The sequence below is a fragment of the Staurois parvus genome, unplaced genomic scaffold, assembly GCF_062004578.1.
Source record: "Staurois parvus isolate SC_StPar_1 unplaced genomic scaffold, SC_StPar_1.0 ptg002491l, whole genome shotgun sequence".
Lineage (NCBI taxonomy): Eukaryota > Metazoa > Chordata > Amphibia > Anura > Ranidae > Staurois > Staurois parvus.
In genome coordinates, this window is record NW_028320287.1 from 104,266 (window position 1) to 119,738 (window position 15,473).

The following is a 15,473-nucleotide window of genomic DNA, read 5'->3' on the forward strand; positions in this document are numbered from 1 at the left end:
GGGGTCTGAGGTTGATTCATCTGGGGTCTGGGGAGGATTCATCTGGGGTCTGAGGTTGATTCATCTGGGGTCTGGGGAGGATTCATCCGGGGTCTGAGGAGGATTCATCTGGGGTCTGGGGAGGATTCATCTGGGGTCTGAGGAGGATTCATCTGGGGTGTGGGGAGGATTCATCTGGGGTGTGGGGAGGATTCATCTGGGGTCTGAGGAGGTACACCAGAGAGCTGGAATGCCCTCATAGGAGAGGCTATTTGTCCCCTGACACCCCATACGCCCCTCAGCCCCATCCAAGTTCTAAACCCCTAAATAAAACCAGCTCAAGGACTGACTCTGAGTACAGCGAGTGGCAGAAGTGGGTGTGGCCTGGCTGTGCAGAGCTTTAGGGGAGCCAAACCTCAGCAAATCCTAAGGGGTATGGTACATATAGAAGTGTATATAGGGGTGTGGGGGGTATATGGGGTATATAGGGTTGTGGGGGGTATATAGGGGTGTGGGGGGTATATGGGGTATATAGGGGTGTGGGGGGTATATAGGGGTGTGGGGGGTATATGGGGTATATAGGGGTGTGGGGGGTATATAGGGGTGTGGGGGGTATATGGGGTATATAGGGGTGTGGGGGGTATATGGGGTATATAGGGGTGTGGGGGTATATGGGGTATATAGGGGTGTGGGGGGTATATGGGGTATATAGGGGTGTGGGGGTATATGGGGTATATAGGGGTGTGGGGGGTATATGGGGTATATAAGGGTGTGGGGGGGTATATGGGGTATATAGGGGTGTGGGGGTATATGGGGTATACAGGGATGTGGGGGGTATATGGGGTATATAGGGATGTGGGGGGTATATGGGGTAGTGGGGTATATAGGGGTGTGGGGGGTATATATTGGGTGATGAGTATATGGGAAAGGGGTATATATTGGGGTGCAGGGAGGGGGTATTTTTGGGGGTGTAGGGGGTATATATTGGGGGAGGAGTATATGGGAAAGGGGTATATATTGGGGTGCAGGGATGGGGTATGTTTGGGGGTGTAGGGGGTATATATTGGGGGAGGAGTATATGGGAAAGGGGTATATATTGGGGTGCAGGGAGGGGGTATGTTTGGGGGTGTAGGGGGTATATATTGGGGGATGAGTATATGGGAAAGGGGTATATATTGGGGTGCAGGGAGGGGTATATTTTGGGGTTTATATTGGGGGAGTATATGGGAAGGGGGTATATATTGGGGTGCAGGGAGGGGGTATGTTTGGGGTGTAGGGGGTATATATTGGGGGAGTATATGGGGAAGGGGTATATATTGGGGTGCAGGGAGGGGGTATATTTGGGGGTGTAGGGGTTATATATTGGGGGATGAGTATATGGGGAAGGGGTATATATTGGGGTGCAGGGAGGGGTATATTTGGGGGTGTAGGGGGTATATATTGGGGGAGTATATGGGGAAGGGGTACATATTGGGGTGCAGGGAGGGGGAATGTTTGGGGGTGTAGGGGGTATATATTGGGGGAGTATATGGGGAAGGGGGATATATTGGGGTGCAGGGAGGGGGTATGTTTGGGGGTGTAGGGGGTATATATTGGGGGATGAGTATATGGGGAAGGGGTACATATTGGGGTGCAGAGAGGGGTATATTTGGGGGTGTAGGGGGTATATATTGGGGGAGTATATGGGGAAGGGGTATATATTGGGGTGGGGTTTACACAGATTGGGAATTTATAGTTTGGGGTGATTTTAGGGGAGGGGCTAGTTTTAGTGTGGGGACGAGCCTTCAGTCACATCCGCTCTGTTCATATTCGGTTTTGTAAATAAAGTTTTTGAAAGAGAACCTCACCCCACTTCCTTGTTTGTCCCTCCTCTTGGAGCTAATTGGGCAGGCGGCCTAGAGCTGAACGCTGATTGGCTGAGACTCCGCCCTTATTCCGGAGACCACTACTTCCTTTTCCTGGTTCCGGGCTCCGCCCTTCTGCGCCCTACACTCATCCTACCTCTGATTGGTCGGTTGGCTTTACCTTTTATCCAATCAACATTCCTATTACATTCGTACTCAGACAGTCATACATGATACATACTCAGATTGGCTTGATCTCGGTCCCCGCCCTCTTCCTGCCGCTTGTTGATTGGTCGAGGCTTTGGCAGGGCTCGTCAGGGATTGGTGGTTTCTCTCCGCTGTCATTTGGGCCGGTGAGCGCCGCAGAGCCCCGACATGGAGCCTCCTCCGCCCGGGCCCTGCTCCTCCCCACCGGGGCCCCGGCCTGTACCGCCTCCCCGGAAGGGCTCCATGGAGCGCCGGCCCCAGAGAGAGCCCAGCGAGGGCAGGGGCCCCGGAGCACAGCCAGGGACCCCAGAGAGGGCCACAGTCACCCAGAGAGTGCTTATCGTCATGGAGGGCCGGTCCATGGCCTCCCCCGGCCCGGGAGCCACAGAGGAGACCAGCTTGGGGCCTCAGAAGGCCTCTCCACCCCCACAGTCTATGGAAACAGAGTGCCAGGGGCCCCTACAACCTGGGAGGGCCACCGAATGGCTGGATGCGGGGCCCCTACCACCGCAATACACCATCACAGGGCCCCCAATGGCTGGGATGGCCACCGCTGTACCTGATCAGGGGCCCCTACCCCCACAATTCACTATTACTGAGAGCCAGGGGCCCCCAACGCCTGGGAGGACCACCAAAGGGCCGGATCCGGGGCCCCTACCACCACATTATACCATCACAGGGCCCCCACCGCCTGGAAGGGCCACCAGTGTACCCGATCCGGGGCCCCTACCACCGCAATACATCATTACTGAGAGCCAGGGGCCCCCAACGCCTGGGAGGATCACTGAATGGCCAGATCCGGGGCCCCTACCACCACATTACACTGTCATAGGGAGCCAGGGGCCCCCAATGCCTTGGAGGGCCACCACTGTACCAGATCCGGTGCCCTTACCACCGCAATACATAATTACTAAGAGCCAGGGGCCCCCACCGCCTGGGAGGACCACTGAAGGGCCAGATCCGGGGCCCCTACCACTGCAATACACCATCACAAGAAGCCAGGGGCCCCCACCACCTGGGAGGGCCATCAGAGGGCCGGATCCGGGACCTCTACCTTCGCAATACAACATTACTGAAAGCAAGAGGCCTCCACCGCCTGAAAGGACCATCAGGGGGTCGAATTCGGGGCCCCTACCTCTACAGTACACTATTACCGAAATCCAGGGGCCCCCACCACCTGGGAGTACCACCGGAAAGCCAGAGCCAGGGCCCCTACCACCGCAATACACAGTGACAGAGAGCCAGGAGCCCCCACCGATTAGCAGTACCACCACTGTGCTGGATCCGGGGCCCCTACCACCACAAGAGACAACGTTAGAGAGCCAAGGGCCCCCAGCAGCTGTGAGTAACACCAGTGTGCCGGATCTGGGGCCCAGACCACCACCGTACACCACTCCAGAGAGCCGGGCAAAAGTCACTGATGTCAGCAATCCACCTTATGATGAGCTGACCCCACCCCCGAGGGACTCTCCAAGAAAAACTCCCCTGATCAGACCTGTGTGGGTAATGCCAAGAAAAGCCCCAGAAACCCTGGGGGGCCCCGCCTCTCCTCCCACCCACAATAACATTGGACGGAGAGCCCCATTTCCAGCGGTCACCCCAATACCACCTTCAGGGGAGGGAAGTGCAATACAGATCACGGGCGAGGTAACCTCAGAGCAGATGGCTGCACAGAGGGTACCGCCCCCGCAGGGCGTCCCAGCATACCATGGGCACACGGCTGAGCAGGGGGTACCGCCTCCGCAGGATGCCCCGGCACACCATGGGCACACGGCTGAACAGAGGGTACCGCCCCCGCAGGACACCTCAGCACACCATGAGCACACGGCTGAACAGAGGGTACCGCCCCCGCAGGACGCCTCAGCACACCATGGGCACACAGCTGAACAGAGGGTACCGCCCCCGCAGGACGCCTCAGCACACCATGAGCAGAGGGTACCGCCCCCGCAGGACACCTCAGCACACCATGAGCAGAGGGTACCGCCCCCGCAGGACACCTCAGCACACCACGAGCAGAGGGTACCGCCCCCACAGGACGCCCCAGTATACCTCGTTCCATCTCGGGGCCAAAGAACATCTGAACTGTCCGATAATACGGCAATAAAGGAGACACAGGAGGTGCCACAAGATGGTGGGCAGCGGGCTCAGGGCGCTGTGGCGTCACTCCTGCATTCTGAAGAAGTGTCAGTAGCGACCTATGTGATGTCTGCCCTTGATACCTCAGCTGGGAAAATGGGGCCCCCTCCTTCAATGACACAGGGCCCGCTCTCCACTGAGCCTCCAACACATGGCGAGCAGAATGTCCCCTCCGTACCCCTCGGTACGACGTCCACAGAGCAGCCAGCAGCACAGAACTCTCCTATCCCGGACATTAGAGCCCCACCAGCGAGCACCCTTCCTGATGGCTCCTCACAGAGCTCCGCGGCTTCCCCACCGGGCGCTGTGATTGGATCACCCGGTTCCTCCACTCTCCCTCAGCAGCAGGGCACTACAGAGAAGAAGGCTTTGCCTGGCATTGTCAGTGACCAGAATTCCACCCCTTCCTCCATGGGTCCACCTCCCGCCCAGCTGGGGACGTCCCTGTCTCCAAGTCGTATCAATGACCCTTCAAGTCCTCATAGGAATATGTCTGCCAAACCCCCAATTCCCATTCCACCCAGGTCCTCCCTCTATCCTGGCCACACCCCTTCTATTCGGGAGCATGAGCCTTCTCTCAGTCATGAGACCGCCTCTCTGTCCAGCTTCAGGTCCAAGGCCCCCGCTCCGGACACACTCAGCTACCTGGACTCTGTCAGCCTGATGTCCGGCACACTGGAGTCCCTCACTCACCTGGATGATGCCAGCTCACTGGGCTCCGACTCTGAGATCAACGGCATGCCCTACCGGAAGACCGACAAGTACGGGTTCCTCGGAGGAAGCCAGTACAGCGGCAACGGGTCAGTATGGGGAGAACTAACTCACCCGCCATGGAGGAGGGGCTACAGCAGTGTATATAGATGTCAGGATAGGTCTGCGTGTTCACCTCTCATGTAAGCGGGGGGTCTGTCCCCGGTGACCCAGGGAGCGGAGGGTCTGTCCCCGGTGACCCAGGGAGCGGAGGGTCTGTCCCCGGTGACCCAGGGAGCGGAGGGTCTGTCCCCGGTGACCCAGGGAGCGGAGGGTCTGTCCCCGGTGACCCAGGGAGCGGAGGGTCTGTCCCCGGTGACCCAGGGAGCGGAGGGTCTGTCCCCGGTGACCCAGGGAGCGGGGGGCCTGTCCCCGGTATTTTTCTTTCACGCTGTCCCTTTAAAAAAAAAAAAAATGTTTAATCACTTTTATTCCTATCACAAGGGATGCAATCCTCCCCTGTGAGAGACATAATTAGTGACAGGTCCTCTTTATAGAGATATAGGGGGGGGGGGCAATGAGACATAATTAGTGACAGGTCCTCTTTATAGAGATATAGGGGGGGGGGGCAATGAGACATAATTAGTGACAGGTCCTCTTTATAGAGATATGGGGGGGGGGGGACAATGAGACATAATTAGTGACGGGTCCTCTTTATGGAGAGATATGGGGGGGGGGACAATGGGACATAATTAGTGACGGGTCCTCTTTATGGAGAGATATGGGGGGGGGAACAATGAGACATAGTTAATGACAGGTCCTCTTTATGGAGAGATATTGGGGGGGGGACAATGAGACATTATTAGTGACGGGTCCTCTTTATGGAGAGATATGGGGGGGGGGACAATGAGACATAATTAGTGACAGGTCCTCTTTATAGAGATATAGGGGGTGGGGGGGGGCAATGAGACATAATTAGTGACAGGTCCTCTTTATGGAGAGATATGGGGGGGGGGACAATGAGACATAATTAGTGACAGGTCCTCTTTATGGAGAGATATGGGGGGGGGGACAATGAGACATAATTAGTGACAGGTCCTCTTTATGGAGAGATATGGGGGGGGGGGGGACAATGAGACATAATTAGTGACGGGTCCTCTTTATGGGGAGATATGGGGGGGGGACAATGAGACATAATTAGTGACGGGTCCTCTTTATGGGGAGATATGGGGGGGGGGGACAATGAGACATAATTAGTGACGGGTCCTCTTTATGGAGAGATATGGGGGGGGGACGACAATGAGACATAATTAGTGACAGGTCCTCTTTATGGAGAGATATGGGGGGGGGGGACAATGAGACATAATTAGTGACAGGTCCTCTTTATGGAGAGATATGGGGGGGGGGGACAATGAGACATAATTAGTGACAGGTCCTCTTTATGGAGAGATATGGGGTGGGGGGGGGGACAATGAGACATAATTAGTGACAGGTCCTCTTTATGGAGAGATATAGAGATGGTCGGGAGTGGGGCGGCTCTGAGTAGTGTTGGATGGTGATGGTCGGGAGTGGGGCAGCAATGGTTGTGTTGGATGGTGATGGTCGGGAGTGGGGCGGCAATGGTTGTGTTGGATGGTGATGGTCGGGAGTGGGGCGGCTCTGAGTAGTGTTGGATGGTAATGGTCGGGAGTGGGGCAGCAATGGTTGTGTTGGATGGTGATGGTCGGGAGTGGGGCGGCTCTGAGTAGTGTTGGATGGTGATGGTCGGGAGTGGGGCGGCTCTGAGTAGTGTTGGATGGTGATGGTCGGGAGTGGGGCAGCAATGGTTGTGTTGGATGGTGATGGTCGGGAGTGGGGTAGCAATGGTTGTGTTGGATGGTGATGGTCGGGAGTGGGGCGGCAATGGTTGAGTGTTGGATGGTGATGGTCGGGAGTGGGGCGGCAATGGTTGTGTTGGATGGTGATGGTCGGGAGTGGGGCGGCAATGGTTGAGTGTTGGATGGTGATGGTCGGGAGTGGGGCGGCTCTGAGTAGTGTTGGATGGTGATGGTCGGGAGTGGGGCGGCTCTGAGTAGTGTTGGATGGTGATGGTCGGGAGTGGGGCGGCAATGGTTGAGTGTTGGATGGTGATGGTCGGGAGTGGGGCGGCTCTGAGTAGTGTTGGATGGTGATGGTCGGGAGTGGGGCGGCTCTGAGTAGTGTTGGATGGTGATGGTCGGGAGTGGGGCAGCAATGGTTGTGTTGGATGGTGATGGTCGGGAGTGGGGGGGCTCTGAGTAGTGTTGGATGGTGATGGTCGGGAGTGGGGCAGCAATGGTTGTGTTGGATGGTGATGGTCGGGAGTGGGGCGGCAATGGTTGAGTGTTGGATAGTGATGGTCGGGAGTGGGGCGGCTCTGAGTAGTGTTGGATGGTGATGGTCGGGAGTGGGGCAGCAATGGTTGTGTTGGATGGTGATGGTCGGGAGTGGGGCGGCTCTGAGTAGTGTTGGATGGTGATGGTCGGGAGTGGGGCAGCAATGGTTGTGTTGGATGGTGATGGTCGGGAGTGGGGCGGCAATGGTTGTGTTGGATGGTGATGGTCGGGAGTGGGGCGGCTCTGAGTAGTGTTGGATGGTGATGGTCGGGAGTGGGGCGGCAATGGTTGTGTTGGATGGTGATGGTCGGGAGTGGGGCGGCAATGGTTGAGTGTTGGATGGTGATGGTCGGGAGTGGGGCGGCAAAGGTTGACTGTTGGATGGTGATGGTCGGGAGTGGGGCGGCTCTGAGTAGTTTTGGATGGTGATGGTCGGGAGTGGGGCAGCAATGGTTGTGTTGGATGGTGATGGTCGGGAGTGGGGCGGCAATGGTTGAGTGTTGGATGGTGATGGTCGGGAGTGGGGCGGCTCTGAGTAGTGTTGGATGGTGATGGTCAGGAGTGGGGCGGCAATGGTTGTGTTGGATGGTGATGGTCGGGAGTGGGGCGGCAATGGTTGAGTGTTGGATGGTGATGGTCGGGAGTGGGGCGGCTCTGAGTAGTGTTGGATGGTGATGGTTGGGAGTGGGACGGCAATGGTTGTGTTGGATGGTGATGGTCAGGAGTGGGACGGCAATGGTTGAGTGTTTTGGATGGTGATGGTCGGGAGTGGGGCGGCAATGGTTGAGTGTTGGATGGTGATGGTCGGGAGTGGGACGGCAATGGTTGTGTTGGATGGTGATGGTCGGGAGTGGGGCAGCAATGGTTGTGTTGGATGGTGATGGTCGGGAGTGGGGCGGCTCTGAGTAGTGTTGGATGGTGATGGTCGGGAGTGGGGCAGCAATGGTTGTGTTGGATGGTGATGGTCGGGAGTGGGGCGGCAATGGTTGTGTTGGATGGTGATGGTCAGGAGTGGGGCGGCAATGGTTGAGACTTGGATGGTGATGGTCGGGAGTGGGGCAGCAATGGTTGAGTGTTGGATGGTGATGGTTGGGAGTGGGGCGGCAATGGTTGAGACTTGGATGGTGATGGTTGGGAGTGGGGCGGCAATGGTTGAGACTTGGATGGTGATGGTTGGGAGTGGGGCGGCAATGGTTGAGACTTGGATGGTGATGGTTGGGAGTGGGGCGGCAATGGTTGAGACTTGGATGGTGATGGTTGGGAGTGGGGCGGCAATGGTTGAGTGTTGGATGGTGATGGTTGGGAGTGGGGCGGCAATGGTTGAGACTTGGATGGTGATGGTCGGGAGTGGGGCAGCAATGGTTGTGTTGGATGGTGATGGTCGGGAGTGGGGCGGCAATGGTTGAGACTTGGATGGTGATGGTTGGGAGTGGGGCGGCAATGGTTGAGACTTGGATGGTGATGGTTGGGAGTGGGGCGGCAATGGTTGAGTGTTGGATGGTGATGGTTGGGAGTGGGGCGGCAATGGTTGAGACTTGGATGGTGATGGTCGGGAGTGGGGCAGCAATGGTTGTGTTGGATGGTGATGGTCGGGAGTGGGGCGGCAATGGTTGAGACTTGGATGGTGATGGTTGGGAGTGGGGCGGCAATGGTTGAGTGTTGGATGGTGATGGTTGGGAGTGGGGCGGCAATGGTTGAGACTTGGATGGTGATGGTTGGGAGTGGGATAACGATGATCGGGATGATGATGGTCGGGATCGAGATGATGATATCGGGATGAGGATGATGGGATTGGGATGACGATGGTCGGGATCAGGATGACGATGATCGGGAATAGACGGTGATGATGGTTTTCCTCTTGCAGGGAGGGTTGCACCTCTGTGGAGATTGCCCGGCAGAGGGAGCTGAAGTGGCTGGACATGTTCAATCATTGGGAGAAGTGGCTGAGCCGGCGCTTCCAGAAGGTGAGGACTATGTCGGCCACCTATAGGGGAGCGCACCCTGCAGGTCAGTAGTTCCGCCCAGTCATCTCTATCCTCCCTTCTCTCTCATGTACAGGTGAAGCTGCGATGTAGAAAAGGGATCCCATCTTCTCTGCGGGCGCGTGCGTGGCAATACCTCTCCAGCAGTTACCAACTCCTCAACAAGAACCCGGGGAAGTTCGAGGTAATTCCCTCCAGTGTGCTCCGCCCTCAGTATGATGTCGGTGTGCTCCGCCCTCAGTATGATGTCGGTGTGCTCCGCCCTCAGTATGATGTCGGTGTGCTCCGCCCTCAGTATGATGTCGGTGTGCTCCGCCCTCAGTATGATGTCGGTGTGCTCCGCCCTCAGTATGATGTCGGTGTGCTCCGCCCTCAGTATGATGTCGGTGTGCTCCGCCCTCAGTATGATGTCGGTGTGCTCCGCCCTCAGTATGATGTCGGTGTGCTCCGCCCTCAGTATGATGTCGGTGTGCTCCGCCCTCAGTATGATGTCGGTGTGCTCCGCCCTCAGTATGATGTCGGTGTGCTCCGCCCTCAGTATGATGTCGGTGTGCTCCGCCCTCAGTATGATGTCGGTGTGCTCCGCCCTCAGTATGATGTCGGTGTGCTCCGCCCTCAGTATGATGTCGGTGTGCTCCGCCCTCAGTATGATGTCGGTGTGCTCCGCCCTCAGTATGATGTCGGTGTGCTCCGCCCTCAGTATGATGTCGGTGTGCTCCGCCCTCAGTATGATGTCGGTGTGCTCCGCCCTCAGTATGATGTCGGTGTGCTCCGCCCTCAGTATGATGTCGGTGTGCTCCGCCCTCAGTATGATGTCGGTGTGCTCCGCCCTCAGTATGATGTCGGTGTGCTCCGCCCTCAGTATGATGTCGGTGTGCTCCGCCCTCAGTATGATGTCGGTGTGCTCCGCCCTCAGTATGATGTCGGTGTGCTCCGCCCTCAGTACGATGTCTGTGTGCTCCGCCCTCAGTACGATGTCTGTGTGCTCCGCCCTCAGTACGATGTCGGTGTGCTCCGCCCTCAGTACGATGTCGGTGTGCTCCGCCCTCAGTACGATGTCGGTGTGCTCCGCCCTCAGTACGATGTCGGTGTGCTCCGCCCTCAGTACGATGTCGGTGTGCTCCGCCCTCAGTACGATGTCGGTGTGCTCCGCCCTCAGTACGATGTCGGTGTGCTCCGCCCTCAGTATGATGTCGGTGTGCTCCGCCCTCAGTATGCTCCGCCCTCAGTATGATGTCGGTGTGCTCCGCCCTCAGTATGCTCCGCCCTCAGTATGATGTCGGTGTGCTCCGCCCTCAGTACGATGTCGGTGTGCTCCGCCCTCAGTACGATGTCGGTGTGCTCCGCCCTCAGTACGATGTCGGTGTGCTCCGCCCTCAGTACGATGTCGGTGTGCTCCGCCCTCAGTACGATGTCGGTGTGCTCCGCCCTCAGTACGATGTCGGTGTGCTCCGCCCTCAGTACGATGTCGGTGTGCTCCGCCCTCAGTACGATGTCGGTGTGCTCCGCCCTCAGTACGATGTCGGTGTGCTCCGCCCTCAGTACGATGTCGGTGTGCTCCGCCCTCAGTACGATGTCGGTGTGCTCCGCCCTCAGTATGATGTCAGTGTGCTCCATCCTCCCTAAGCTGTGTATAATTGGTGTGTTGCAGGAGTTGGAGAGGCACCCTGGAGACCCCAAGTGGCTGGATGTGATAGAGAAGGATCTGCACCGACAGTTCCCATTCCATGAAATGTTTGCTGCACGTGGGGGCCATGGGTGAGTTGGGGTTGTTAGTCGGAGGTGGGGTTGGATCAGGAACATGGTCTGTGGTGGGGAAGGAGATGAGATGGGATGTCCTGAGGCAGGAATTGACTTGGCAGTACGAGGCATGGTGGGGGATGGTGATCTGAGGGGAACAGAATGTGAGGTGGGAAGACTGTTGGAGGTGGGAGGCTTGTAGAATGGGGGTCTGAGGGGGACCAGGTGGTAGTCTGGGGTGGTGCAGGAGGTAGGTAGGGGTGGCATTCTGGAGTGAAGGAAAGGGCAGGTTGGGTGTGGGGGCGAGTGTTGTTTTGAAGTGTTGGTAGGAAGGGGGATGTGTTGGGATCCAAAGAATTGGGCAAAAGGTCACTAGTTGTGTTGAAGGGGGTGGAATTGGGTTCTACAATTTTAGGTGGAAGGGGGGTGGGTTGGGTTCTGCATTGCTGGGTGGAAGTGGGTGAGATGGGTTCCGCATTGTTGGGTGGAAGGGGTGGGTTGGATTGGGTTCCTCATTGTTGGGTGGAAGGGGTGGGTTGGGTCCGCATTGTCGGGTGGAAGGGGTGGGTTGGGTCCGCATTGTCGGGTGGAAGGGGTGGGTTGGGTCCGCATTGTCGGGTGGAAGGGGTGGGTTGGGTCCGCATTGTCGGGTGGAAAGTGTGGGTTCCGCATTGTTGGGTGGGTTGGGTTCCGCATTAATGGGTGAAAGGGGTGGGTTGGGTTGGGTTCCGCATTGTTTGTTATAAGGGGTGGGTTGGGTTCCGCATTATTGGGTGGAAGGGGTGGGTTGGGTTCCGCATTGTTTGTTATAAGGGGTGGGGTGGGTTCTGCATTGTTTGGTAAAAGTTGTGGGTTGGGTTTCGCATTGTTGGTTGGAAGGGGGGTGGGTTGGGTTCCGCGTTGTTGGGTGGAAGGGGGGTGGGTTGGGTTCCGTATTTTTGGGTAGAAGGGGGGTGGGTTGGATTCCGCATTGTTGGGTGGAAGGGGTGGGTTGGGTTCCGCATTGTTGTTTAGAAGGGGTAGGTTGGGTTCCGCATTGTTGGGTGGAAGGGTAGGGTTGGGTTCCGCATTGTTGGGTGGAAGGGGTGGGTTGGGTTCCGCATTGTTGAGTGAAACGGTGGGTTGGGTTTCGTTGGGTGGAAGTGTGTGGGATGGGTACCGCATTGTTGGGTGGAAGGGGGTGGGCCGGGTTGGGTTCCGCATTGTTGGATGGAAGGGGGTGGGTCTGGTTGGATTCCGCATTGTTGGGTGATAGGGGTGGGTCGGGTTGGGTTGCGCATTGTTGGATGGAAGGGGTGGGTCGGGTTGTGTGGAAGGGGTGGGTCGGGTTGGGTTCCGCATTGTTGGGTGGAAGGGGGTGGGTTGAGTTGGGTTCCGCATTGTTGGATTGAAGGGGGTGGGTCGGGTTGCGTTTCGCATTGTTGGGTGATAGGAGTGGGTTGGGTTGCGCATTTTTGGATGGAAGGGGTGGGTCGGGTTGTGTGGAAGGGGTGGGTCGGGTTGGGTTCTGCATTGTTGGGTGGAAGGGTTGGGTTGGGTTTTGCATTGTTGGGTGGAAGGGTTGGGTTTCGCATTGTTGGGTGGAAGGGTTGGGTTGGGTTTCGCATTGTTGGGTGGAAGGGTTGGGTTCCGCATTGTTTGGTGGAAGGGGGTGGGTTGGGTTCCGCATTGTTGGGTGGAAGGGTTGGGTTCCGCATTGTTGGGTGGAAGGGTTGGGTTCCGCATTGTTGGGTGGAAGGGTTGGGTTCCGCATTGTTGGGTGGAAGGGTAGGGTTGGGTTCCGCATTGTTGGGTGGAAGGGTAGGGTTGGGTTCCGCATTGTTGGGTGGAAGGGGTGGGTTGGGTTTCGTTGGGTGGAAGTGTGTGGGATGGGTTCCGCATTGTTGGGTGGAAGGGGGTGGGCCGAGTTGGGTTCCGCATTGTTGGATGGAAGGGGGTGGGTCTGGTTGGGTTCCGCATTGTTGGGTGATAGGGGTGGGTCGGGTTGGGTTCCGCATTGTTGGGTGGAAGGGGGTGGGTTGAGTTGGGTTCCGCATTGTTGGATTGAAGGGGGTGGATCGGGTTGCGTTTCGCATTGTTGGGTGATAGAAGTGGGTTGGGTTGCGCATTGTTGGATGTAAGGGGTGGGTCGGGTTGTGTGGAAGGGGTGGGTCGGGTTGGGTTCTGCATTGTTGGGTGGAAGGGTTGGGTTGGGTTTTGCATTGTTGGGTGGAAGTGTTGGGTTGGGTTTTGCATTGTTGGGTGGAAGTGTTGGGTTTTGCATTGTTGGGTGGAAGGGTTGGGTTTTGCATTGTTGGGTGGAAGGGTTGGGTTTCGTATTGTTGGGTGGAAGGGTTGGGTTTCGCATTGTTGGGTGGAAGGGTTGGGTTTCGCATTGTTGGGTGGAAGGGTTGGGTTTCGCATTGTTGGGTGGAAGGGTTGGGTTTCGCATTGTTGGGTGGAAGGGTTGGGTTTCGCATTGTTGGGTGGAAGGGTTGGGTTTCGCATTGTTGGGTGGAAGGGTTGGGTTTCGCAATTGTTGGGTGGAAGGGTTGGGTTTCGCATTGTTGGGTGGAAGGGTTGGGTTTCGCATTGTTGGGTGGAAGGGTTGGGTTGGGTTTCGCATTGTTGGGTGGAAGGGTTGGGTTCCGCATTGTTTGTTGGAAGGGGGTGGGTTGGGTTCCGCATTGTTGGGTGGAAGGGGTGGGTTGGGTTGGGTTGGGTTCTGCATTGTTGGGTGGAAGGGTTGGGTTTCGCATTGTTGGATGGAAAGGTTGGGTTGGGTTTCGCATTGTTGGGTGGAAGGGGGTGGGTTGGGTTTCGCATTGTTGGGTGGAAGGGTTGGGTTTCGCATTGTTGGGTGGAAGGGTTGGGTTGGGTTTCGCATTGTTGGGTTGGGTTTCGCATTGTTGGGTTGGGTTCCACATTGTTGGGTGGAAGGGGGTGGGTTGGGTAATACAGTCACGGTGGGGAGGGGGCAGTTTAAGACGATAATATTAGGTGAGTTGAGTAGATTGTAGGGTGGTATTCCGGGTTGCGTTCTAGAGAGGTATCGGGGCTCCCTATGGGCAGTATATATATTATTACCACCTTGTTTCCTGGCCCCATAATGCTGTGATTGCCCCTCATACAGGCAGCAGGACTTGTACCGTATACTGAAGGCATACACGGTGTACCGCCCGGAGGAGGGGTACTGTCAGGCGCAGGCTCCGGTGGCCGCAGTATTGCTGATGCACATGCCAGCGGAGGTAATAATTCTGTTCATTATTTCCAGTGATGTCAGCAGGGATTGTGTTCTCCCTGTATTCTGCCTCATCAACCTGTTTTTGTCTCCAGCAAGCATTCTGGTGTTTGGTCCAAATCTGTGACAAGTATCTGCCAGGATATTACAGCGCCGGCCTGGTGAGCAGACTGACTGCCCTCCACTTTGTGTGACTGACCACTTGTCATCCTCTGACTGTCCACCTTCTGTCCTCCTATCTCCTCCACCATTACTGACTGTCCACCTTCTGTCCTCCGATCCTCGCTATCTCCTCCACCATTGCTGACTGTCCACCTTCTGTCCTCCGATCCTCGCTATCTCCTCCACCATTGCTGACTGTCCACCTTCTGTCCTCCGATCCTCGCCATCTCCTCCACCATTGCTGACTGTCCACCTTCTGTCCTCCGATCCTCGCCATCTCCTCCACCATTGCTGACTGTCCACCTTCTGTCCTCCGATCCTCGCCATCTCCTCCACCATTGCTGACTGTCCACCTTCTGTCCTCCGATCCTCGCCATCTCCTCCACCATTGCTGACTGTCACCTTCTGTCCTCCGATCCTCGCCATCTCCTCCACCATTGCTGACTGTCCACCTTCTGTCCTCCCATCCTCACTATCTCCTCCACCATTACTGACTGTCCACCTTCTGTCCTCCGATCCTCCATCTCCTCCACCATTACTGACTGTCCACCTTCTGTCCTCCGATCCTCCATCTCCTCCACCATTACTGACTGTCCACCTTCTGTCCTCCGATCCTCCATCTCCTCCACCATTACTGACTGCCCACCTTCTGTCCTCCGATCCTCCATCTCCTCCACCATTACTGACTGCCCACCTTCTGTCCTCCCATCCTCACTATCTCCTCCACCATTACTGACTGTCCACCTTCTGTCCTCCCATCCTCACTATCTCCTCCACCATTACTGACTGCCCACCTTCTGTCCTCCGATCCTCGCCATCCTCCTCCACCATTGCTGACTGTCCACCTTCTGTCCTCCGATCCTCGCCATCTCCTCCACCATTGCTGACTGTCCACCTTCTGTCCTCCGATCCTCGCCATCTCCTCCACCATTGCTGACTGTCCACCTTCTGTCCTCCCATCCTCACTATCTCCTCCACCATTACTGACTGTCCACCTTCTGTCCTCCAATCCCTTGTGTTGGCTCTGCTAGTACCATATTTGTCCAGGCTTTCTCCTCTCTCCCTTCTTTCTTCTCCCCAGCCTTTGGTGTCCTTTCAGTGTTTCTCACACCCATTTCTCTGCTGACAGGAGGCCATTCAGCTGGACGGAGAGATTTTC

General features: G+C 56.7%; 1 protein-coding gene across 1 annotated transcript; it reads left to right on the forward strand.

The window, feature by feature from the left end:
* Nucleotides 1-2,136: 2,136 nt before the first annotated feature.
* LOC149430731 (uncharacterized) lies at nucleotides 2,137-15,470 on the forward strand (the record flags this gene model as incomplete). The annotated part of the gene is made up of 7 exons (XM_089666049.1): nucleotides 2,137-4,966; nucleotides 9,075-9,174; nucleotides 9,269-9,376; nucleotides 10,844-10,950; nucleotides 14,045-14,159; nucleotides 14,248-14,313; nucleotides 15,444-15,470. Coding segments are annotated over exons 1-7 (3,291 nt in total), but the record flags the coding sequence as incomplete, so codon positions are not given.
* Between the last annotated feature and the right edge of the window lie 3 nt (nucleotides 15,471-15,473).